This window comes from Rattus rattus, chromosome 4, assembly GCF_011064425.1.
Source record: "Rattus rattus isolate New Zealand chromosome 4, Rrattus_CSIRO_v1, whole genome shotgun sequence".
NCBI classification, from domain to species: domain Eukaryota; kingdom Metazoa; phylum Chordata; class Mammalia; order Rodentia; family Muridae; genus Rattus; species Rattus rattus.
The window spans coordinates 34,293,041-34,316,106 of NC_046157.1; the positions used below are offsets into that span (position 1 = coordinate 34,293,041).

Genomic DNA, 23,066 nt, shown 5'->3' on the forward strand with positions numbered 1-23,066 from the left:
TAGAAGCATGTTCTCTCTCACCCTGCAGCTCTCTGTGCCTCAGTCTTATTTCTGGTAACCTTTAATGGCTTTCCTTCCTTCCTTTTTTTAATGAAAAAGAAAAACTTCAATCATTAACGAAACAAAAAGTCAATAGAGAACAAAAGAAAATGTGGTGAGACCTATCAGTTTGAAACATTTAGTCTCAGCGAAGGAAACGGCACCTGAGACTGAGCCTGCATCAGGACCAGTGATGCCCTTCATGGATACTCTTGAACCCTGGCAGTGTTTTTATTTCAGTGCCTTAGTAGACATTTGTGGATTTTTCTTGGTTGGGATTCTACATGGATATGACTTGTTTATTGCTTGTTCTATTCTCATTTTAAAATTACGTTACCTAGCTTTTCCAGTTGTCTTACTGAGTTTTTAAAAAGGACATTTGTTTTCTCCGTGTTTCTCTCTATGTAGCTAAGTCTTCCCAGCATTGTGTGTGCTCTGCTGTGTTCTGGATTTGGGGTGATTCTGCTCCTCGGTGGAAAATTGAAAGTGTGTAGGAGCACACTGATTGCTGGGTAGGGAAGGGGGACTCTGATTGACATCTAATACGCAGAGTCCAGGTATGCTGCCATGTTCTATGCACAGATCGACTGCTTGGGGGGGGTGGGTGCAACGGCTTAATGATGCTTCAGGTTAGAAGGCCTTTTATATGTAGTTTGATTGTATAAAGTGCAGGGAATAAACTGTCAGCTCTCCCTTCAGCATCCACATCCACATGGCCATGACTTAGAGAAATACACGGGGATAGGAGGCTGGGGATAAGGAGAGGTTTGCCACTCGCCGACAGTTGTTAGTTTCCCTCTCACATTGTGTGTTACAGAAATGGCATCACTTGCCACTGAGTTATGTAACCCTTTGTTTCTCTCTTAAGCACTCAAATACAAGTCCAGCCGTACGAATAAGAGAATCATTCTGCTGCTCGTCGCTGGGCTGGCGCTCACAGTCATCGTAGTTGTTGGTGCCATCCTTTTCATCCCGGGTAAGTCGCATGGGCTACCAGGGTCAGGGCTGTGAGTTGACTCGAGCCAGCATGCTAGGGGGGCATGGATTGGGTTTTGGGGCCGCTGTGACAGGTTGTGGCAAGTGATGTGGTCTGAATTCTTTCTCTCAAGGGCTGATTCCCCCTCTGGGGCCCCTGGGGGAGAAGACTTGTCATTGCTGTTGTAGCTTCTGGTTTACAGACAGTGCTTAGCTAGTAGAGTAGCCCCCAACACTGCCTCCTGCTGATTGATCTCTGTGTCCTCTGGGTCCATATGAGGCCCGCCTCCCTGATCGCCTCTGCAAGGACACTAACTAGGTATTCAGGCACTCACTCAATTCAGGTCAGATCTTCTTTGTCCACCACAAATTTGTTCTGACACATGAGGTCGGATTACCTATTCCTACAGGAAGGTGGGATATACCCAGAGCCTCTGTTCATCCACTGTGGAGGCAAAGCTCCCTGGTTAAGATGTGGATGTGGGCATGAACAGGAGCTGTGCCTGTCTGAAGTAGTCATTGCAGCTGAGAGGGGGAAGTGTGAGTGGGAAATAGAATCAGGGAGAAGTCGGGAGGGAAAGCCAAGCCTGGGGCTCTCCATGGCAGACCGTATCGTGCCACCACCAGCTCTTGGGGACACTGCGGCACAGGAGGAGGGGCTTTGGAACAGATTTGGCAGCATGTGTATGGTGAGGACCCGGGGAGGTGAAGAAATCAGGAGACCATGTGAAAGAGCAGCTGGTTTGGCTTGTGGAGGGAGGGGGCAGGCTGAATACTGAGAATGAATGGATGGTGGAAGGTGAGGTCAAGTTTATCATCTGGAATTACGTAAGGCAGTTAAAGAGTGAAAAACAAAGATTCAGCATGTTAAGACACGGATCCTTTAGTTTGGCCTTAAATGACAGAATAAGAAGTAATTACTTTGTATGGACTCGAGGAGGACATTTTAAGCCGTGAACGGCTTAATAAGGTAGCACTGAGATTAAAACATTTACTAGAATAAGCATATAACTTCACGAAGAAGTACGTAAGATTAAACAGCTTAAATACATGTATTGACTAACAGGAGAGAAGCCCGTGAAGAACGCTTCTGGACTTGGCCTCATTGTAATCTCCACAGGAATATTAATACTGCTTCAGTACAGTGTGTTTATGACAGGTGAGTCTTTGCTCTTACTGTCTGATTTTTGCCTTTTTCCTTAAAAAAAAAAAATACTTGGTAAAAACATTCTCTCATGGTTTTAACAGTTCAGTAAAGGCTGTGTTATTCCATTGTCCCTTGTACTCTTAGTGACATTTCCCATGAATTAAGGCTGCTAGGTCTTCTCAAAAATCATTTTGTAGAAAGCAGTTTTCTTACATATTTGATGACCTCGGTATAATTTTGAAGTATGGTGTATAATTTTTAATAGCTATTGCAGGTTCTAATTTTGGGGGATTTTTGTAGCTGGAAGTCAGTAGTAGAAGCACTCTTCCCCCCCCCCCCCTTTTAGCAAACCTTTGCAGTAGAAAGACTGGTTCTGTGAGGTGGGATTATAAGTTACGGATTTCAGAAACATTGGTAACACTGAATTGTGTAGCTGTTCTAACTGTAGTCGATATCATTTTTGTGCATTTAAAAATAAGTCAAGGTCATATTTTTGTTACTGTTAAAGAGTCTCATTGAGCACCGAATCCCTAGGCTGCATTTAAAGGTTCATTAGAAAGGCACAGATCTTATCCCCCCATAGAGTATAGAGGTTATGTCTGCGTGCTAGGTTTTGTACTCTCCCCCTGGAACAGTTGTGTGCATGTGCAGAAGCCATGCATAACAAGCCATTCATACCGTGCAACTTATAAAAGTAACAACATTGCTTCTGGATTTTAGTAAAAACCGCCAGTCCCTCCCAGATAGATGCCAGACAGTAAAAGCTTGAAGATTGTATGAGTCTGGGGCTGACATCCCCATGTGAAGGTTAGCTGGGAAACACATCATCTGGCGAGGGACTGCAGCCCAGCTCTGAGTGTGTCGAACGGCCACAGGACTGATTGCAACATCAGAGTCTCAACACGTTTCTGCTGTGGCCTTTTCCTCCCCCAGCTTTTGGAATGACCTCTTTCACCATTGCCATATTGATCACTCAAGTGCTGGGCTATGTCCTTGCTGTGGTCGGGATGTGTCTCTGCATCATGGGTGAGTCACACTCTTCTGTGTTTCTGAACTGAAGCTGAGTTTCGGTTAAGTTAGAGCTCTTACTTTCCTCCTCTCCTCCACCTCTTCCTCTTCTTACTCCTCCTCCTCTTCCTTTCTTCTTCTTTTAACTCAGTGGAATTTTCTTTTAGAATACTTATGGGTTCATAGAAAAACCCAGTGGAAAGTACAGAGTTACCATGTACACCCCCCTTTTTCTATTCCCCATAGACACACAGCTTCCCTAAGCATTTCCCACTGGTGCAGTGGCTGAACCAACACAGAGACAATCATTCCCACCTCACATTAGTAGCTTATGCGGTGCTTGGTAACTAGTGTTGTACAGTACCGTCTGTGGCTGTGACAGATGTGCAGGGACATGTATACTGCCCGTTGTGATCTCACCTGGAATAATCTGCCCCCCATGTTATTCTTGTCCATGTGTCCCTCCCCCTGACCTCTGATTCCTGACACCACTGATCTTTTTAACTTTCCACGTAGTTTTGGGTTTTTCAAAACGCCTTAGAGCCAGATTTTTACTTGTAAGGAAAGTACAGATCTTGTCTACACACAATACGGAGGTTATGTGTGTGCCTTTCCATGCCTTCATTTTCAAATATAAATCTCAAGTTTCCTCCATGTCTTTTTATAGCTTAATAGCTCATTAGTGCTGGAAAATATTGTTGCCATAATGTGTTTAGTATTTTGCATTCACCTACTGAGGGGCCATCCTGGTCGCTTTCCTCTTTTTATGACAGATGAATAAAGCTACTGTAAACATCAACGAGCATGTGTTTTTGTGGACATAAATTTTCAGCTCTAGTTGGCGAAGTACCAAGGGCTGTAATTTTTGCATTGTATGGTAAGGTACAGTTAATTTTTGTAGTAAACTGGCAAACTCGGTTTGGTGACACCATCAGGGAGGGATATTTTGCTTCTCCACATGTTTTTCAGCATTTGGAATTTTCAGTGTTTCTTTTTCAACACCTCCCACCCCATACACACAGGGACACACACACACACACACACACACACACACACACACACACAGACAGACAGACAGACACACACACAGAGAGACAGACACACACACCAGTACAAATAGTATTTTTCCCAATTCTACAAGAATCCTGCCTATATATAGCTTATGAGATGACTGCTCTCAGCCAGCTATGTATGGCGCCTGTATCTGTGGGAAAACTTGTCAAATAACCAGGCTCTTACTTGAATGGCGCCTTTGACTTTTCCTTCTCTTTACCTTGACTTGATTTTTCACTAATCTTGGTACAGTAAGAATACATTATGTTAAAAATGCCTTTTCCCTATTAATAATTAAGCTACTTTGGTGAGCTAGTAATAAAGGCATTTGTATACCGTTGTGCATGTAGATAAAGGTTTTACTGGCCACGAGACTAAAACACAGTGTCCTTGCTGCTGGCATTGCTGGGGTGTAGCTCAGTGGCAGTACTGTTGGCCAAGTATGTAAGTCTGGAGTTGGGAATCTACCACACCTAAAGAAAAAAAAAAACCACTTGATCTTATTAGTTATTGTTGATTGCTCTGAATCGAGATTTCTTTACATGCATTTCATATGCATTTCTAACAATATTTCATTTGTTTCTGCAGCTTGTGAACCAGTGCACGGCCCCCTTTTGATTTCAGGTTTGGGAATCATAGCTCTAGCAGAATTACTTGGACTAGTTTATATGAAGTTTGTCGGTAAGTTAATCTTACTTTTTAAGCCTCCGCAAAGCGTTTCAGATATTTGGAAAATGAATTTAATGCATCCCTCCAGCTGAGGGTAGAAATCTATTGATGTCTCCAAAATTGAAAAAAAAATATACAGTGGGAGAGATTCCAGTTAAAGAGGGAGAAGCCATGCGGATTTATGCAGTTTTAGTTACAAACTAAGAAAGAAAATGGCTTGGCGTGTTAGGAGATATAAAGTTTTTTATAAGCGTAAGAAGATACCCTTGGAGGCTCCAAGTTAATTAGTATGAAAGGTCCATTCATGTTTCAGGTTCCTCTTGGGGAGTCCTTTGCCCCTTTGGTCTTTGTATATACACTGCTTGCATACATAGACACTCCTCCAGAGAGAGGAACTGAAAATTAAAGCCTGTCATCTAGTGCACTTTTTAAAACGTTTCTAGTGAAAAACCCAGTATATTAAAAGAGACCTTTAAACTCAAGATTTTACTGCCTTTAACACCAGCTTTTAGAAAGTGTGGACTTGGGTTCACCATTTGGTGCTTAAACTGTCAATCTCAAATATGGGGTTTTTGCATTTTTATTATGAACATGTATAGACATAGGTGAGTGCTTTTAGTGGGTCCTTGCCTAAGCCACACCTGACCCCAGCCGTGGGATTTATGACTCTTCCTTAAAAGGAGTAGTTTGTTATTTTTATGAAACATAGCACACTCTTCACCATGGAACAAGAAACCCAAAAGTTATGTCATTGAAACAAATCCGTATTTCCAATGTGCACTTAGAAGAACTTCTTCTAAAAATGAGTACAAAAAGTCGAATAGGATAGTCAGCAAATTTTTCATAGTATTTCATAAGATTTTCAAAAAGTTTTTCACCTTTTTTTCTGAACTTTAATTTCTTAATCTCTGATCATGAAATTTGATCTATTATTTATTTATCTGTATAAATAAATACATATGTGTATATATATTCTTTTCTCTTTAATGTCATTATGTAAACATCTCCAAAGTCCAGCTGCCTTTAGCTTGTGTGTTCATAAGTACTAGTAGCTCCTTACTGAGTTTTCCCGACTTTGTACCACATAAAGCATAGCTAAGACATCTGTAGCCGGCTGGCGTCCCAGAGCTGACTCCGTTGCCTTGAATTCGGATGCATGTTCTATTTTTGTTAGTCTTCCAATCAGCCTGTGTCTGGACTTGGGAGCTGACACCGCTGATTTCGTTGCTCTCATGAATGCTAAGAACAGTGTGTGACCTGCAGTATTCACACAGCTCCGATGCAGTGGGCTTAGGTGGCTGACGGTCAGCTCTCAGCTCTTCATTTTTCCCTCTGTATCTGGAATGCATCCTTTTGTTCCCATCAAGAGTTCTGTTCTGTATACCTACCAAGCACTGCCATTGGTCCAGTGGCTGCCTTCTGCCTCTGATCTCAAACTTCCTCCATGGCTTATATCTGTGACGCTCATAAAGCCACAGTCGTTGTCCATGGTACCGAGTTAAATTCAAGCGGAGTGAAAGCGAAATCAAAGTACCCAAGGTGTTTTTATGATGACTTGCTAGATAAATAGACTATGTGTAATATAAGAATGTAGTACGGTTTTATTGAGCCTATCCTAAATTAACTTTTCACATCCACTTGTCTGACACCAGAGTGGAGAGAGACACCTTCGGTCAGTTGAAAGGCAAGAAGAAAAGGTACAGGACGACTGCTCTTGAGAAACAGTGGTAGACTAGGACAATGAATGTGTCGGGCTTATGTGTTCTGACTGCTTAAATCTAAACATCCATAGCATTAAGGTTGCAAATTTGAGCATTCTTATCAGAGAGGGAAAGCCGTGCTTCCAAAATAAGTCCTGCTCGCTGCAGACACCTTTGTAGAAATGGGTGACTTCTGATTTAAATGCAATACAATTTACAAAATTTGTTTGAAAACGTTCTCTTTCTAAAAGTTAGTCAATATCCCTGGGGTAATCACAACTTCTATGCTTTTCATTATTTCTGAGTTTAAATTTGTAGCCTTAATTGCAATTTTAAGGGATATGATTTTAACGTTTGCTTTCTACATAGCAAAGTATAATTTTTGAATTGTATTACGCTTTTTTTTCTTAGGAGAGGGATTTTAATTGTACGAAGTCAGACAATTATAACTTAATCCGAGCACATAGGGAAGATTAACAGAAGCTAACTGTACTCACTGTAGCAGCGCTTGTTCCTGCACAGGGCAACTGGAGTCATTCTCTGTGTGGCACAGGGGTGGTTTGTTTTTAAAGCCTTTACTGCTCGGTGCCGTGCAAGGGCAAGGCGCAGCCGCTCTGATTCAAAGCCCCTTGCTGGGAGTCAGGACTGCGTTCTGCCACAGCGTCTCAGGTTCTCTGAGACGATCCAGAAGCACGCATAGACTGTGTGTGTAATTATTCACACAGCTTTTCTCGTCCGTGCTTGCAAGCCATCTATAAATCACTAGAAAAATTGTTCCCGAGAAGTCGAAAGCCTGAAAACACATTTATGGAGTGTAGTCAGGTATTGTAGAGTGAGAGCAACATATACCAGGAGCCATTGCAAGACTGTGTGTAAGCACGTGTGGAATGCTTAAAGCTTTGGAGTTTTGAGTTTGGAAGAAAAAAAAAAGTTGACTATGGAAGCCCAGGCTCAGGACACATGATAGCAACAGACCAATCACGCCCTTTGTTTCTCACGTGGCTTATATCACCATCAGAGAGAATTAGCCCAGGTAAACTTAACTCCCGTACACTTAGTTCTGTAACACCCCAGGATGGTGACTGACTAGTGACCCTCATAGCCGCTGTTCCTACAGTTCTGTTTTGGAATGAGCTGGCCACATTAGCTTGAAAGGGGGAACTTAGTGGAGAGGAGGCTAGCACAACAGAGCGCCCCCTTGAATCACTTAGGGTGAACACATTTATGAACGCGAATATAACTCTGAAATGTTATCTCAGACCCTTGTTGTATGCAGTATTCCTGAGGAGATGAAAAGATTTCCCATATAGGAAAACAGTGGCAGGTCAAAGCACGGATAACCCCAAAATCCAACTTGGGGATCCAGTGAGTTCTATTGGGGTTACTTACAGGAGCAGGGATGTCTCAAAAAACAAACAAACAAACAAACAAACAAACAAACAAAAAACACTGGCATTACCGAAAGCCCACTCTAGCATGGGTGGCAAAAGGCCGGTGAAAACTAGAACCCTACCCAGCCTTCAGGCAGCTCAGCAGGTTGGGGTGTCCCGTGCAGACAGTGCAGTTGCTCTGAGCTTCTTCCAGGCAGCTCAGATGATCTGTTTTTCTAGGCAGCTTGTCTGGTCGGAGTCTCTTCTAGGCCGCACATCCTATCTGAGAGTGACTACAGCAGTCCTTATTTCCCTTATAAACAGAGAGGGATGAGCTCAGTGAATCTGGTCAGTTTCAAGGGCTTCCAGGAGCATTTTTTTTTCCACTCCTTATGCCTAAGGCGGTTTTAATCTCAGAGGACACTCAATCCTCAAGAACACTTTGTATCACCAATCAAAAATTTAGATAGCTCCTTTGCTTTACAAAACTTACATGTAGGGCATGGTTCTTGAGGAGCGTTGTGGAGACAGTGTCTTGATGGTCACCGTGTTCTAACTTAGCTTAGTTCACTGGGGAGCCTGCTGGGTGTGGTATCCCTCCCCCTACTTCACTCTCTACCGCTTTGAATAGAGGTCGCCTTTTTGCTTGGATTTGAGAAGCAAACCCCTCCCAGAGCGCCACCACACTGAAGGCCACTCATTTAAAGCCATCCGTGGCTCTCAGAGACACACAGAGCTCCTGTGGCCCGGTGCATAACTGGCTTCACAGGATAGGACATCATGTGGCTTAGGTGTTGGTAGGACACAGCACACCTGAACCATCTCATTGCTCTCAACAACCATCATTGGTTTGCTCTGCTGTCCTTTTTGGTCCCTGGCATCCGACCCTACAGTCATTAGTAACTCTCTCGCCTTCACCATTAGGTCCCTATTTTATTTTTCAAAATTTAATTTATATTTCACTTTTAGTAGTCAGGCGTATGTATAATACAAAGCATAGGAGTCGGCAGTAATACGCCGTGTGTTTGTCCCAGGATACACCCATCACTAGTGGTCAGTGAATAAAGTTGGAACAGCCTGGGGAGAATCTCTGCTGAAATATTTATATATTTATCAGAGTCAAACACTGTTGTCGTGTGTGGGGTGGTTTGCTTCCTCATTCTTTTCTAAATAGTGAGCTTTAATTCAATGGACCTTCTTACATCAACAGATTTCTTGAGGAAAATTGATACTCTGAAATCTTGCAGTTACCAGTGATTTTTTTTTTTAAGAAAAAGAAGTTTCAATTGATTTAATTCTCAAAGACACCAGTAGGGAAGATTAATTGCTATTTAGTCATCCTCAGATCAGAATGTTTTAGTGGTATAATTTTAGCAGTGCAGACCACCAAAAAGCCAAGGAGTTATCTTTAGGATGCATTCCCCTCTCTCTTTAAATAATACTCTTATTTTATATGAATACTGTATTTATATCATTTCTGCCCTGCCTCTCCTCTTTTGGTGCATTGCCTCAAATTCATGGCCTCATATTCTCTCTCTCTCTCTCTCATATATATATATATATATATATATATATATATATATATATATGCAAATTTATAAGCACAACCCTGCTGAGTTCATTTAGGTTGCCCACCATATGTGTCTGTGACTGAGTCCTTGGGATTCAGTCATCTACAGGAGGTTCATCCCCAGAGAAGACTGACTGATCCTCCTCTCAGTAGTCATAAGTTGCCTGCAGCTCTTCATTGAGGGGCGGGACCTTGTGAGATTTCCCCCACCCACATTGTCATGACAACCAGCACTGTCATTAGTGTTGAGATGTCATGGGGGCAGCTTCCCTATCACAAAAGGCACTCTAGAGGAGTCGTGTACATCACACAGTGCTGCAGCGCGCATCCTGGTCGATTGGTTTTAACAGGCTTCCTGCCCCCCTCTTCTGTCATGTTGCTAACCTGTATGCAAACTGTAGGCATAGGGATTATTTTGTAGCTTAATCGGTTTTGGTTAGGCCAGTTGTTTCTGTGATCATCTCCGTTTGCTGCAGAAAGAAAGTGGGAACTACACCCATCTGTGAGTATAAGGATAAGCTTTTAGAACACAGGTCCGCTTTAGGTGAAGAAGCAACAGTAGGGTTCTCTTCTGGGTCCTTGGCCTCTCCAGCCACAGGTAGTTGGCTAGGATTAGCCATGTCCAGTATGAATTCCCTCTTGTTGATCAGGCCTTACGTCTAATTAGACAGCTGCTAGCTACCCTCAGTGTAGACGTGCACTGATCGTGCCTCTGGGTGTACCTTGCTGTTACAATCCTTGCTAGGATCCGTGACTCTTACAGCTAGGCAGGAACGTTGTTCGCTTTGCTGCCTTGGCAGCTCTCAGAGCTCCTTTCTGTACCCTGAGATCGAGTCTTTAAAAAAGACACTTTCCAGATTGATCTAGCTTTATTCCTCCAAGTCCTGTGTCCGAAGTGTGTGGTGTCTTCAAGAATAGAAAAGAATACCCCTTCCATTTTGAGGGGGGTAACCAAGGACCATGGCAATAGCCTACATTGTTTGGGGAGTCCTGGAACTCCCCTGATCAACAGCTACAAAGGTTTCTCGTGCCTCATAGTGGGGCTTTTGGTACATGGTCTATTGCTTTTGGGAGTATTGTCACCCCAAGTAGCACGGCTTCATTTAAACTCTGTGTGTGTGTGTGTGTGTGTGTGTGTGTGTATACACATATAATTGTAATAAACATAAAATAATGACTCCAAATTTTATAAAAATTATGGTTATTGGTTTTTATTTACCCTTTGAAATGCTTGTATACAATGTGTGTTGACCCCAAACTATTTCCCTCCAACTCTCCCTGGGATCCATTAACTCATTTTCCTCCTGACTCCAGGTCTTCTTTTAATCACTTAAAATAATAATAATAATAATAATAATAATAATAATGATAACCGATAGTCTCCTGAGTCCAATTAATGCTGACCACATGTGCATAGGCAGTATTTTTGCCAATAATCACAATGATGATAATGATAGTCTCCTGAGTCCAATTAATGGAGCCACCTCCCCAGAGAAAACTGATCTCTCTCCCTCATCAGCCGTCACCTGCCAAGAGCTCTTTATCTAGAGATGGAGCCTCCCCAACCGTGCTGGAATTTTGGTTGGCCAGATCTTGTCCAGTTCTTGTGTAATCAGCGGCATCTGCTGTGAGTTGGGTGTGTCTGTGAGTGACTTTGTGTCCAGAAGGCAGCGTTTCTCAGCTCCCCTCTCCACCCCCCAGCTTTCTCTTCAGGCTTCTGAGATGGTCACTGGGCCATGGATGGAGGTAGAGGGTCCATCTATGGCTGAGCATCCAGTCCCTGGTTCTCGGCACTTTGGCTCCCGACAGTAGCATTCACCACTAACAAACAACTGCAAACAGAAACCTCTCTGAGCAAGGTTGAGAGCAGCACACATCTGGCTTCCCCACGTGACTCTTAATTAAACACAGTTTTTTCTACTTTTGAATTTGTGCGCACGCTACTGTGCTTTCTCAGTCGTTTGTCACTGAATATGCCCTTCGACATTTTTAGGCATATATATATATATATATATATATATATATATATATATACACATACATACATACACACACACACACATTCCGATTACTGTCACTCTCCACACGCCCTTTTCCTCAGCACCCCAGCCACTCACTCTCCTCCCTGCAAATCTCTTTGCTGTATTCATGAGAGTTCTAAGACCCAGTTGGTTTAACCAGGACCATCTGTGTGACCATGAGTTTGGAGCTGGCTGCTGGAGCCTGACAGGTTCATGAGTATCTATTCAACTGAGGGAATGCCTCTCCAGCGCTCAGAACCGACCACTGGCCATTCCTTTGATGGTAGGGACCCAGGCCCCTTGGGTTCCTCCCCATCAGAGCCTGGCTCCTGAAAGGCCCATTGTTGTTTAGGTATACTGTAGGCAAGTGTGTTGCACTGGGTTCGTGGTTAGAATGTGTGTAGCAGAAGATAGCAGATATGTAGCTCTGTTTTCTGTCTTCTGCCCTCTTCCCCAGTGTTCAGTGGGGGGTGGTGGAAATACCTCATTTATAGCCGAGCCTTTACTTATCCCTGTTACTTAAGTTCAATTTACATAACTCAAGAATGACTATGTTTTGTTCCCAGTCTCCTGCTTAACTGTGTGATAGATTTCATAGCTGCTTCCTTCTTTGCTACCCTTCGCTCTAGCTCCAAATTCTTCCTCACCTACTTTCTGTTTTCCTTTTAAACCTGTCCCTCCTATCCCTAGGTTTCTAGTTATTTTGTTTAACCTCTTCTAATTCTAGGGGTAATGTGATATTTCTGGCCCGTGGGTTGCAGTTTTCCTGTTGGAGAAAGCCTGGTCTTCATTAGCTTTAGAGGCGTGCTGAGTCTGCGTGGGCAGGGTAGGGGAACTTGGCTGTCTTGGGTGTGCCTTTGTATGCTGGCCAGCTGGGCTTCTGTGAAATCCTATAAGCCCTCACACTGTTTCTCAGCGGTCCAAAATGACTTGGAAATTATTCTGCTTTGCCTCCTATCTTAAAACTACATTGTGCGTTCTGCTGTGGCTCTGGAATGCTTATCCTGTTTTTGTCTTTTTTTTTTTTTTTTTTTTTTTTTTTTTTTTTAAATGAGAAGCTTGGATTTCTTAAACTGAGATGGGTGGAGTAGGAAATTTTGCTTAGGAAAAAGAATACTGAGTTCTTGAGAAAATGTCTCTGGTCATGTTTTCCTGTCTTCAGGACACTGGCTGTATGTTAAGACCTGCTGAGCTTGCTCTGTGACTTCCTGGACTGGTTTTTTTTTTTTTTTTTTAGTACAGAATAGAATTTATTCAGGACATGGGGAAGGAGTTAGAGGGTACTAGGGGCAGAGAAAGGCAGAGAGAGAGAAAGTAGAGGAGTAGAGGCTGGCCATGAGCTTGTGGAGAGAGACGGGGGAGGGAGGAAGGGAATGGGGATGGGGGGGGAGAGGAAAAGAGGAGATAGGAGAAGAGGGGAAGAGCAAGAGGCTGCTGGACTGGTTTTGTAAGGAAGTTTTCTTTCTTTCTTTTTTTTAACCGATCTGATGTTCTTTTCCCTCCGTCATTTAGTTCCTGCCCTCTATTCTTGCGTCTTCATTAGCTAATCTGTGCAGAAGCAGAAAAAAAAAAAGAAAGAAAAGAAAAAGAAAAAAGATGCCAGGGAGGCATACACAGGGGAGGAGGTCCTGGTTGGGTCGGAAACTAGCTGTCTGGGGGAGCTCCAACCTCCAGGAGGGGGATTGAGGGAGTCGTGCTGTGTTGCAGCTTGCTAGCTGCCTAGAGCTTTGGGGACTGGAGATATGAGAGAGAGGAGGAAAGGGCTGCTGAGTGAGGAAAAAGGAGAGTGTGTTAAGAGAGATGCTCTCAAGGGAGAATTCCTCATTGCCCCATTCCGTCCATGCCAGCTGAAAAGTAGAGAGCGATGGAACCTGTTAGAACAGAGTAGTTGACAGCATCTTTTCTTTTTTCTTTTTTATTAACTTGAATATTTCTTATATACATTTCTATACATTTCGAGTGTTATTCCCTTTCCCGGTTTCCGGGCAAACATCCCTTTCCCCCCCTCCCCTTCCTTATGGGTGTTCCCCTCCCCACCCTCCCCCCATTGCCGCCCTCCCCCCAACAGTCTAGTTCACTGGGGGTTCAGTCTTAGCAGGACCCAGGGCTTCCCCTTCCATTGGTGCTCTTACTAGGATATTCATTGACAGCATCTTTTCAACATGGGAAAGAACAGGTATCTGACTTGAGAGAGGCGTGCGAGCATGACTGAGTCTCTGTTTATTACTTGCTGTGGGCATCATTGTGCTTCCTTTTCTCCTGTCAGTGCATTTAATCAAGAGTCCTCCGTAGTTTTCAGTAGATGGCCAAAGCTCGAACTCCTGCACTGGAGTATGTAGCGCTTTCTGGTTTTAGACCTGAATATGTTATCTTAAAGTTAAACATTGTATTGCTCCATATATTTCATTGGTTGCATTTATGTTTTTCTTTGTAACAGCTTCCAACCAGCGGACTATACAACCTCCTAGGGTAAGTACGGGTTTATTAAATGAATTAAGGGCAGTTGTCTGGTGAATTAAAATGAGGCGTTGGTGATTGGGATGTTGGGCTCTTTGGTTCTCTGTTTAATGTGACATCAAATTAAGACACTGCTGAAGTCATTTCAGGGCCTGCACGTGAATATTTGTGCGTGAATCTGGTTGTGTCGTGAGACTTACCGATGAGATAGAAGTGTCCTTGTACGATTGTACTCCCTTCCTATAGCCGGAATCTATGAGGAGGAATATAGTTATCTCCTCCATCAGAAGGAAGCTGATTCCAGTATGTCTCCCCACCTACTGGATTTGTGGGATGTGACTTCATAGAGTTGACGGTTTCAAGGATGGCATTCGGGAAGAGAAGTTTCTGTTAAATTGACTTCACTAATAAGTATAGTCTGTAGGGTATGTGTTGTTGAAGCGATCCATTCCAAATAGTGACCTACCTACCATTTTATCAGTATTTTTATTTCCTAAAGGTTTCATTGTATTTGAATAACTTCATAAGGCCTTTGGGAAAATTCTAAGAAAAAGAGCAAATCCAGGAGGAAATGTGTAAGAAACCATATAAACTTACACGGAATTAAGATCTGAAGGGGTCTATATTGTACTCAGCTTCCTGTACATAGCGACTGACAGATAAATCTGGCAGCCTCTAAGGACACACCCAAAAGGCGGGCTTGGGCAGAGTGTGTGAATTCACCTCTGCCTTTTATTCTGAGGAGACTGGTGTCATAGCTGTTAGCCACCAGCAGCTAGCAGTTTCCCTAGTGCCTCTTAGAGATAACCTAAGCAATGGACCATTAAATCCTAACAGTTTTCTTGCTGTTACTGAGTTCAATTTGCATGATCTGAAAATGATTCCGCTTCGCTACCATCTCTTAACTTAACCGTATTTTCTGTTACTGCAATTTTTTCTATCTGTTACTGCAATTTGCATGCTTGTACATTAATACTTTTATAAGGATTTCTTGAACTGAGAATGGTGGGTGGAGTGGGGAATTAGTCACAGAAAAAAAATACTAAGAGAACAATATGGTTATTATTTTGCTTTTAGACTGTAGGATTCTCTACTCACAATACAGGTTCAATGATAGTGTAAGTTTTAGCATGAAGGACATAAAATAATGTATATTTTATATAAATGTATTTTTAAATATTTTCCAGAAAGCTGTAGAGGAACCCCTTAACGGTATGTGATTATTATAAGCTTAGCAATCTTGGTCTATGAGCAGATTATAATTTGAAACGATCCTCAAAGACGTTAATTGGAATGCCCATCAATCTCTTGGGAAGAAGCTAGTTTGGGAGTTTTATTTGCGTGCTTGCTTTTTGGTTCCTATCTTCTCTTGCCTTGATCTCTTGATTCTTTCTTGACTCTTCATCGGAAATTGGTAGTATTGCTTTTGTGATGTTCGCACTGTCCTGTGCTATACCGAGTGACATCTGGGCAAGGGGACAAGATGAAATGCCACACCCTTAGTAAAGAAACATCTCTGTGGCTTCTGATTTCTAATTTGTCAGTTTTAGGGGGGAAAAAAAAAAACCAGGCCACCAGGATGGAGTGATACCAAAATGTGTCACTTCCTTTCTATGTAAATCTAGATGTGTATTCCCCAGCAAGTCTGTTTGCTTCTGTGGATACTGTGGGTGGGAGCCATAGACATTGCTTTGCACTGAATGATAGCCTCAAATGAGTCTAGCTATTTAGCTAAGGGATACTTGGTGCTGTGTTGTCGCGTATCTGTTTATTTTGAGATTATTTCTAACTGTGAAATCTTACTAACATGCCTTCTGACTGCCTGCCTGCTTGTTACTAATCCTCAGCGTTTAAAGAGTCGAAAGGGATGATGAATGACGGTAAGTACAACATCTACATGCGATTGTGCAGTGGTTGACACGTGGGCGTTGGCAAAGAAAGCAAAGAGCTTCTTGAAATTACAACTTTTTAAGAAATGACAGAGACACCGTCAGTCACGAACGTCCAAGTTTCTTGATGTTTGCCCCTTAGATCCAGTTTGGTGTCTTGTTCTTTCTTTTACCTGTGACACTGTCCTTTTTCTGTAGGTAGATGAAGAACAGGACGCGTAGGGTCTCATGAACGGGAACCTCCTGGTTCCTCAGTAGAGCAGTTGCTGCGTTTGGTACACACGTTTCAGGTCACGCTCCTGTTGACCGAATGTTAAAATGCCTTGCCTAAGATGTGCAGAAATTCTGGCATGTTTGTCTCACCTGGACAGAGTTTCTTTTATACTCGTGGAGAGATCTTTGTTGCATTCACCCTGGGGGCGTTATATCTGCTTTTCCAGAACCCAACCATGTGGGGAAGGATTAACGAGAAGAGATTTCTTTACTCCCAACCCCCACCCCCGCTTTTCCCTCTTTTCTCAACAACAGCCAACACATGTTTCCTGAATATGACCTACACATGTACTTATTAATTCTTCCCAAAGAAGTCTGTGATTTTTTTTCCACCTTAATATATTCTTTAACCTTAATGTGCTATAATTCTCCAGCCCCAGTGGCATTTAGTAACTCTGTTTGTATTTTTATTCTATTTTCAAAACTACCTTTCTGCCCTCAGTACTTGGAACTGACCCTTCCTCACGTAGGCTCTGCTTCATACTGTACTGCTGTAAAGTCTGTGACCTGCCTATTCACCTCCACAGCAAAGGCCTCCTTCCCCAGAGCACAATTAACTTCTGCACAAGATTAAAAACACTTCGATCATGTGTTGGCTGAGCTAAATTTAAAACAGGCTCTGGCTTAACGGGAAGTCCAGAATGGTCCCATGGTTACAGGCTTTTGTCGTAGTTTTTAAATGTGTGTTTTGCTACACAAGCTGCTGCTACCTAAAAATATTGTTTATAGCGGGAACAAATGTAAACGCTGCCAGCGTTCCTGGCATGGTTTCATCATGTTTGCCCTCCGTGTCTTGTTTCTCAACTATTGTGTTCTTTCCTCCTACCGACTGTGGTGTCAAGTTTCTGTAAGCGGATGAAAATAAATAAATAAATAAATAGACTTTTCTCCGTTTGCAGAAAACCAGTGTGGAAACCTTCAGTGCCTCCTGGTTAATGTTCCTTAAAATGTGGCTTTCTTTTTTAAGTCACCGTTTCAGGAGATACCATAAAGAACCATTACTTTGTTTCTTTTGTTTTTTTTTTTTTAACTTGTTTGTGTAGCACATGAAGTTTGTAATGACCTTGAAAACGCCCTGAGTTTTGTCCACATTTAGCGAATCACAGTTTGGTTTTTAAATGTTTGTTACGGGCAGTGTCTTCTGCTGTCCACTCTGGACTCATGACATGCATGTCACCTTGAACCAAGTTCAGGGGGCCTCCCAAAGGACTTCCCCTTTACCTATGCCAGATCACAGGTGTGCTTCATTCTATTAACTGAATGCTGTAAATCTAGAGCGAACATGGTAGAATATTATTCTCGGATCAATAACTTCTGCTTTGAAAAATCAACATCTCTTGCCGTCTGTTGAGCTTACCCAGGAAGCCAAGATTATCAGTCTATGTTGATTTTATTTTCCCATGCCATTGGCATTTGACTTACCAAACTGAAAAGGCTAATGATTTGCCTGATTTCTGTCTGTGACCTTTACAGATACATTTTCATTATTCTTTGATATAATATGTCTGAAAGAGTTTCGAGTTTTAGAAACAGATTGTGTCTTAATGCATAGGAAGTAGGCGTGAGTAGTGACAAAAAGTCGATGTTTCTGTTTTCTAGAATAACTGAAGGGAAGTGACGGACTGTAACTTGAAAGTCAGAAGTGGAAGAATTCAGTTGTCTGAGCACCATGGCCTTCACAACTCACATCTGGAAGGAACAGACAACAGTGACTGACTTTCATCTCTGAAAAAAAGTCATTGAACCATAAATGAATATTACAGTTAAGTTTATATTAAAGCAGCTGTAATTTACGTAATAAAAAAAATATGATGTGCTGTGTAACCAATCGAAATCCATTTTTCTATTGTTTCTACTCAACTAGGGGCAAAAGTTTCAGGGGCAACTTCCAAGAATGATGCTTGTTAGATCCTTGAGTCTCTGAACACTGAGTTTAAATCGATTCCCAGAGAGACTCGCCAAGCACTAACCTTCGGGTTAGTTACCTAGAGATACCTACGAGAAACAGGGGTATCCAGCAAGCCTTAGTAAACTCAGGTTCCCAGCAGCTTTGCCACTCACGCTGCTAGCTGAATAACAAGACTGCCACTTCTGGGTCTTAGTGACAGAGACTGAAGTACAAAAATGAATGTGGTTGGGCAAACCCCGTGTGGCCCCTCTGTGTGCTATGATGTTGATGGCCCTGTTGTCTTCATTCTTGGGCGTTGCCATCGTTCACACGCACCCCCTTTGACATACAGCGCACCCAGGTTTTGAATACTTTTTTTTTTATAGATGTGGTTTTCCTTTTTGCACAGAACCCTTTGCACCCTGTCCCGTCCTGCTACTTTGATTTGTGTTTCAAGATACAGTACCCTTCCTCCCCTTTAAACATGATCCTGTGACACAATTTTGTCAGTTGCAGAAAGGAGCCAGACTTATTCTCAAAGCACTGTGCTCAAACTCTTCAAAATAAAATAAAATAAAATAAAATAAAATAAAATAGCTATGGTTGTAACATATGTATTCCAGACCTCTGGTTTAAAGGCAAAAAAAAAAAAAAAAAAAAACTACAGTGTTTCTTCCCATGTTTTCTGATCGGAGGCATGACAAAGCAAGACTGAAATCTGAACTATGCGTCTCATGCATGGCGACATGTGTCTCCGTCAGCCCTAGCAAGGCCCGGGGAGGGGGTTTTACGCCTGTTGTCTCTTTGTTGCATGCTAAACACACATCACCTTCCTCCTTCTATCCTGCCTCCTGCCGCCTCCTCCTCCTCCTCTTCCCCTAAGTTTGAAAAGTAAAACAAAACTACCACACTCCCTACCCAGTTAGAAGAAAACCAACGTCCTGACAGTTGTGACCGCATGGAGTACTTTTAGATTATTAGCACTTGTTTTTTACCTCGTTTGTGGGCGTGTTTGTATGTGCACATGTATAAGTAGGCACAGGCATCTTCTGTACGGACAAAAGTGAGGCATCTACAGAAGAGCGGATGCTAACTTTGTGCTTTTAGTGAATACATTTAAAAAAAACAAAAAACAAAAAACAAAGGTCCTTACTGGGTGGCATTATATTTGATGCAAATATTCGAGCTCTTTAAAACTAGGTAATGTGCCAAGCTTTTATGACTGCTCACCAGTGCCCTCTGAAAAACCACCAGTGATTTTTCCTGTCTGTGTAATAAAGGCATTCGTATCTGTATTTGCATTATTACTAACAGTTATTTCTCCTTAGTCCACTGAATGTTTCCATGTGCCTCTCGTATGCCAAATTTTTTGTCATCTTTTATGTGGGGACCAAATGGTTTGTCTGTGGCAAACCTAAACTTATGACCTGCTGAGGCCTCTCAGAAAACTGACCACAGTGCCAGGATAGTGCTTCTCAAAGAAAAGCAGGTTTCCTCCACGATTTCGTAGCTGTCGCAAATACTAGCGTATTGTGGAGGAGCTGAACGCCTTTATACAAACCTGACGGCTCCTGATGCTTTTAGTTCCTGGAAATATTTACACTCTGCTCATATTGTTGGTTGCTTAAACTCAGTTATGATGGAGAGAGCAAAAAAAGCAGGTGGACTTGGAACAGTTTCAGTTTTTCTCGTCCTCTATTAGGAAAGTCAGGTGTGAAAATCTTTATAGTCAATCATTTTTTCTTTTCTTTTCTTTTTTTTTTTTCGAACTAAAGCTGTACCTTTTAATACGTGGTCAACGCCCCTCTGCTCGGGGTTCAGTCTTGGGTCGTAACCAGCTGTCATGTTCTCTTTGCTGCCTGCCACTTGAGACACCGAGTGCCCTAGACAGCCCCCAATCAGCGGTAGCCAGGGAAACACAAGACGAACTCAACTCTTGCTCCTAATAATCAGCTTCTCTGTACAAGGGGTGGCAGTGGCAAGAGTCCTTCTGCCTGGGCATTATTGGGCCAGTTCACCCTCTTTAAATCAAACCCGCGGTGGCTCCCGGTTCTCGTGCCATCCGATTTAAATCTCTAACAGTACGGTGGGCACCACGCACCTGTTTTGTCCCACGATGTGCTTTTCTCTCCCCGATCCTGATTTCTGCTGCCATAGCCTCTCTTCGGTTTCTCTTTATTGTCTGCTCTCCATTGTATACAGTAGTAGAGAGCGGTGCCACTTGTCACTTTCTGCAACAGTTTTTCCAGGCCTTCGTGCCTGGATCCCGTTTTCCTTCCCTTTCAGAGTGTTGTGCCCACCCCTCCTCCCTTATGGCTGTCTTTTATGGTCATCCCCATCCGTCTGGGGGGCCTCATCTCTCTCTTACCCTTCCTGGTGCTTCATGGATCTCTGCTTAGCTCGGTGGGGTTTTTTCTTTGTTTGTTCGGGGTTTTTTCTGGTCTTACCCTCCTCACTGGACTTTAAGATTCCTTCCACAGCAAAGACGCTGCCTCCCTTTCTGCCCTCCGTGTTCTGAGTATTTAGATAACTCAGTGCCGAAGTTTGATGGCAAAAGTTGCCTGCACTTAAATTTCTCTTTTTAATCGGTGAGCTAGAGTTTCTTTCTTTTTTTTCTTTCTCTTTTGACAGATTTCACATGCTTTGCAAATTACAAAAGGTGACAGTTCACCTGAAAACTGCAAGTCTGGTCTGTTTAAATCGTTGAGAATATCTGATTAAAAGTCGCAGGGCTGTATCATAATAGGCTTTCTTTCAGGATGTTGTAGTCAATGGGGTGACCAAATTGTACTTGGCTTTATAAAGCGGTGCATTCACTCTGCTGTAATCGTCGCGTTAGTAAGAGTTCAGCTGTATATCATCGCCTAAGTTTATCTTGTCTTACAATGGGTATTCAAATATGGCCACCAGAGGATACATGTGAATCTAAGCGCCTGTATTTGCCTGTTGTTGAGAACGGGAGGGGGGGAAAATGTCTGGCAACCCTTTGCCTTTTTACTGTAATTAATTGACAGTTTATTTAGAGACGAGAGTTTTCAAAACTCTCTTAACTGCCACAACCCACTGGCGGTCTTGTTTCACCATCTCCAGTGGCTAGCAGAGATAATCCAAGTTAACTTTACAGAGATGGGCAGTAGCCAGGAAGTCGCCCTGCCTTTAACTTTGGCTGCCCTTCATTACGAATGTTTAGTGCTGAATTTTTCATAAATCCAGTGTTTGAGGGGAAAGAAAAGGCCTTTTTATCAAGCGTCTCTGTAAGACAGCATCGGTGGGATTGGTGGGATCTTCAGTGTTTTTCACTGTCGGGATCTTGCGCGGATGGAAAAGGGAAACGCTTTTTATTTTTATTAAACAGAGCATTATTTACAGAAAGCCATTGTTGAGAATTAGTTCCCACATCATATAAATATCCATTAGCCATTCTAAATTGTAAGAGAACTCCAGTGTTGCTATGCGCAAGGAACTCTCCTGGGGGCCTTTTTGCATAGCAATTAAAGGTATGCTTTTTGTCTGTATCCTTTTTTTTTTTTTTTTTTTTTTGCAGTGATTTAAAGACCAAAGTTGTTTTACAGCTGTGTTACCCTTAAAGGTTTTTTTTTTTTATGTATTAAATCAATTTATCACTGTTTGAAGCTTTGAATACCTGCAATCTTTGCCAAGATACTTTTTTATTTAAAATAATAACTGTGTAAATATTACCCTGTAATATTATATATACTTAATAAAACATTTTAAGCTATTTTGTTGGGCTATTCCTGTTGCTGCGACAGCCGACCACAAGCACATTTCTGAGAAATTTTGTTTTTTTTAATATATTTTCCTAGTCTTCGTAATTCTATATCATGGAGAGGGTGGTTCTCAAAAGGAATGTTTTTACTTAATAGCTTAAATATGTTATATACATGACTCAGAATTTTATTTAGTACTTTGAAACATAGGCAGTGTCTGTTATAGGTAACTTTTCATAATTTTTTTTCCCCAGAAAACATCACGAGAAAACAGAGACCTGGGTTCTAGTCCTGACAGGACTGTTCCCTAACAAATGGTCCTGGCAAAGCACATAACCTGAGGCTCTGAAAGGTGAGGTTAGCCTCAGCCCAAACTGAAATATATGGTTCTCCATTTTAATTTGTCCTTGATTGAGCTACTTTGAATGCAGTTAAAACTCAGGTTTAAGGGGAAGGGGGGACGTGCAGATCTTTCGGTCAACATAATCTGAATATTCAGCTGTTACAGCTAGCGTCTGGCCTCCGAGCTAGTCAGAGTCGGGTCCTGTTCTGTCAGCTTTCAGCTTTTCTCTTTGTGGACCCTGCCTTCCTGATCCATTCGACAGTAAAGGGCCTTACATAGGGAGTTAGAAGGATGTGCATGTCAGTTGAGTGTCGCGTCTCACTGCTCTGATGCAGTACTTTGACGGAAACAATTTAAGGGAGAAAGGGCTGCTTTGAGCTCACAGTTGGAGGTTTACAGTCCATCAGGGTGGAGAAGTCATGGCGCCATGGTCTGGAGGCCATACTGTATCCACAGTCAGGAAGCAGAGAGAGGTGGATGTGTTCTATTGCTCAGCTTCCTTTCTCCTTAGACTCCGCCCAGCACTTAGGGTGGGTCTTCCCATCCTCACCTAATCTAGTTGATCCCTCAGAGACATGCCCAGGCGCTTATCTACTGGATGGTGTGAGAGCCTGCCAAACTGATTATAGCGGTATACACGTCTCTGAGTCACCGAGGCCTAGCATTTCTTGCTCTGACTTGTCCAGACCCACCTCTACATCCAGCCAGCATCAGAGGCTGTGGGCTGTATCCACGGTGCATTAACCCAGCTGGGAGTTGGAGAACCAAGGCCAAAGTCTCGGGAAGCAGAACCGGTTACTTACCAGACAATTGAAGTCATTAGATTTGAGAAACAGGTTCCCAGTCAGTGCCACACCCCTTCAGGTCCTTCTTACAAGTCTACGTTACATGTGTGATTGCCGAGCATTTCAATAGAAAACGGTATTTGGCAGCAGA

General features: G+C 42.6%; 1 protein-coding gene across 9 annotated transcripts in view; it reads left to right on the plus strand.

The window, feature by feature from the left end:
- The window catches only part of Cd47 (CD47 molecule), a 60,754-nt gene extending 38,956 nt beyond the window's left edge, over positions 1-21,798 (plus strand). For 2 of the 9 annotated variants that reach the window (XM_032900265.1, XM_032900269.1), the window contains 8 exons: positions 908-1,015; positions 2,081-2,173; positions 3,095-3,187; positions 4,811-4,903; positions 13,990-14,021; positions 15,197-15,221; positions 15,857-15,889; positions 17,771-21,798. In XM_032900265.1, coding sequence (XP_032756156.1) covers positions 908-1,015; positions 2,081-2,173; positions 3,095-3,187; positions 4,811-4,903; positions 13,990-14,021; positions 15,197-15,221; positions 15,857-15,889; positions 17,771-17,775 — 482 coding nt within the window. In that variant the 3' untranslated portion in view covers positions 17,776-21,798. Of the gene's footprint in view, positions 1-907; positions 1,016-2,080; positions 2,174-3,094; positions 3,188-4,810; positions 4,904-6,543; positions 6,589-13,989; positions 14,022-15,196; positions 15,222-15,856; positions 15,890-17,770 lie in introns of those variants that run through there. The other 7 variants (XM_032900266.1, XM_032900270.1, XR_004387672.1 and 4 more) reach the window with 6 other exon arrangements.
- Positions 21,799-23,066: the final 1,268 nt, after the last annotated feature.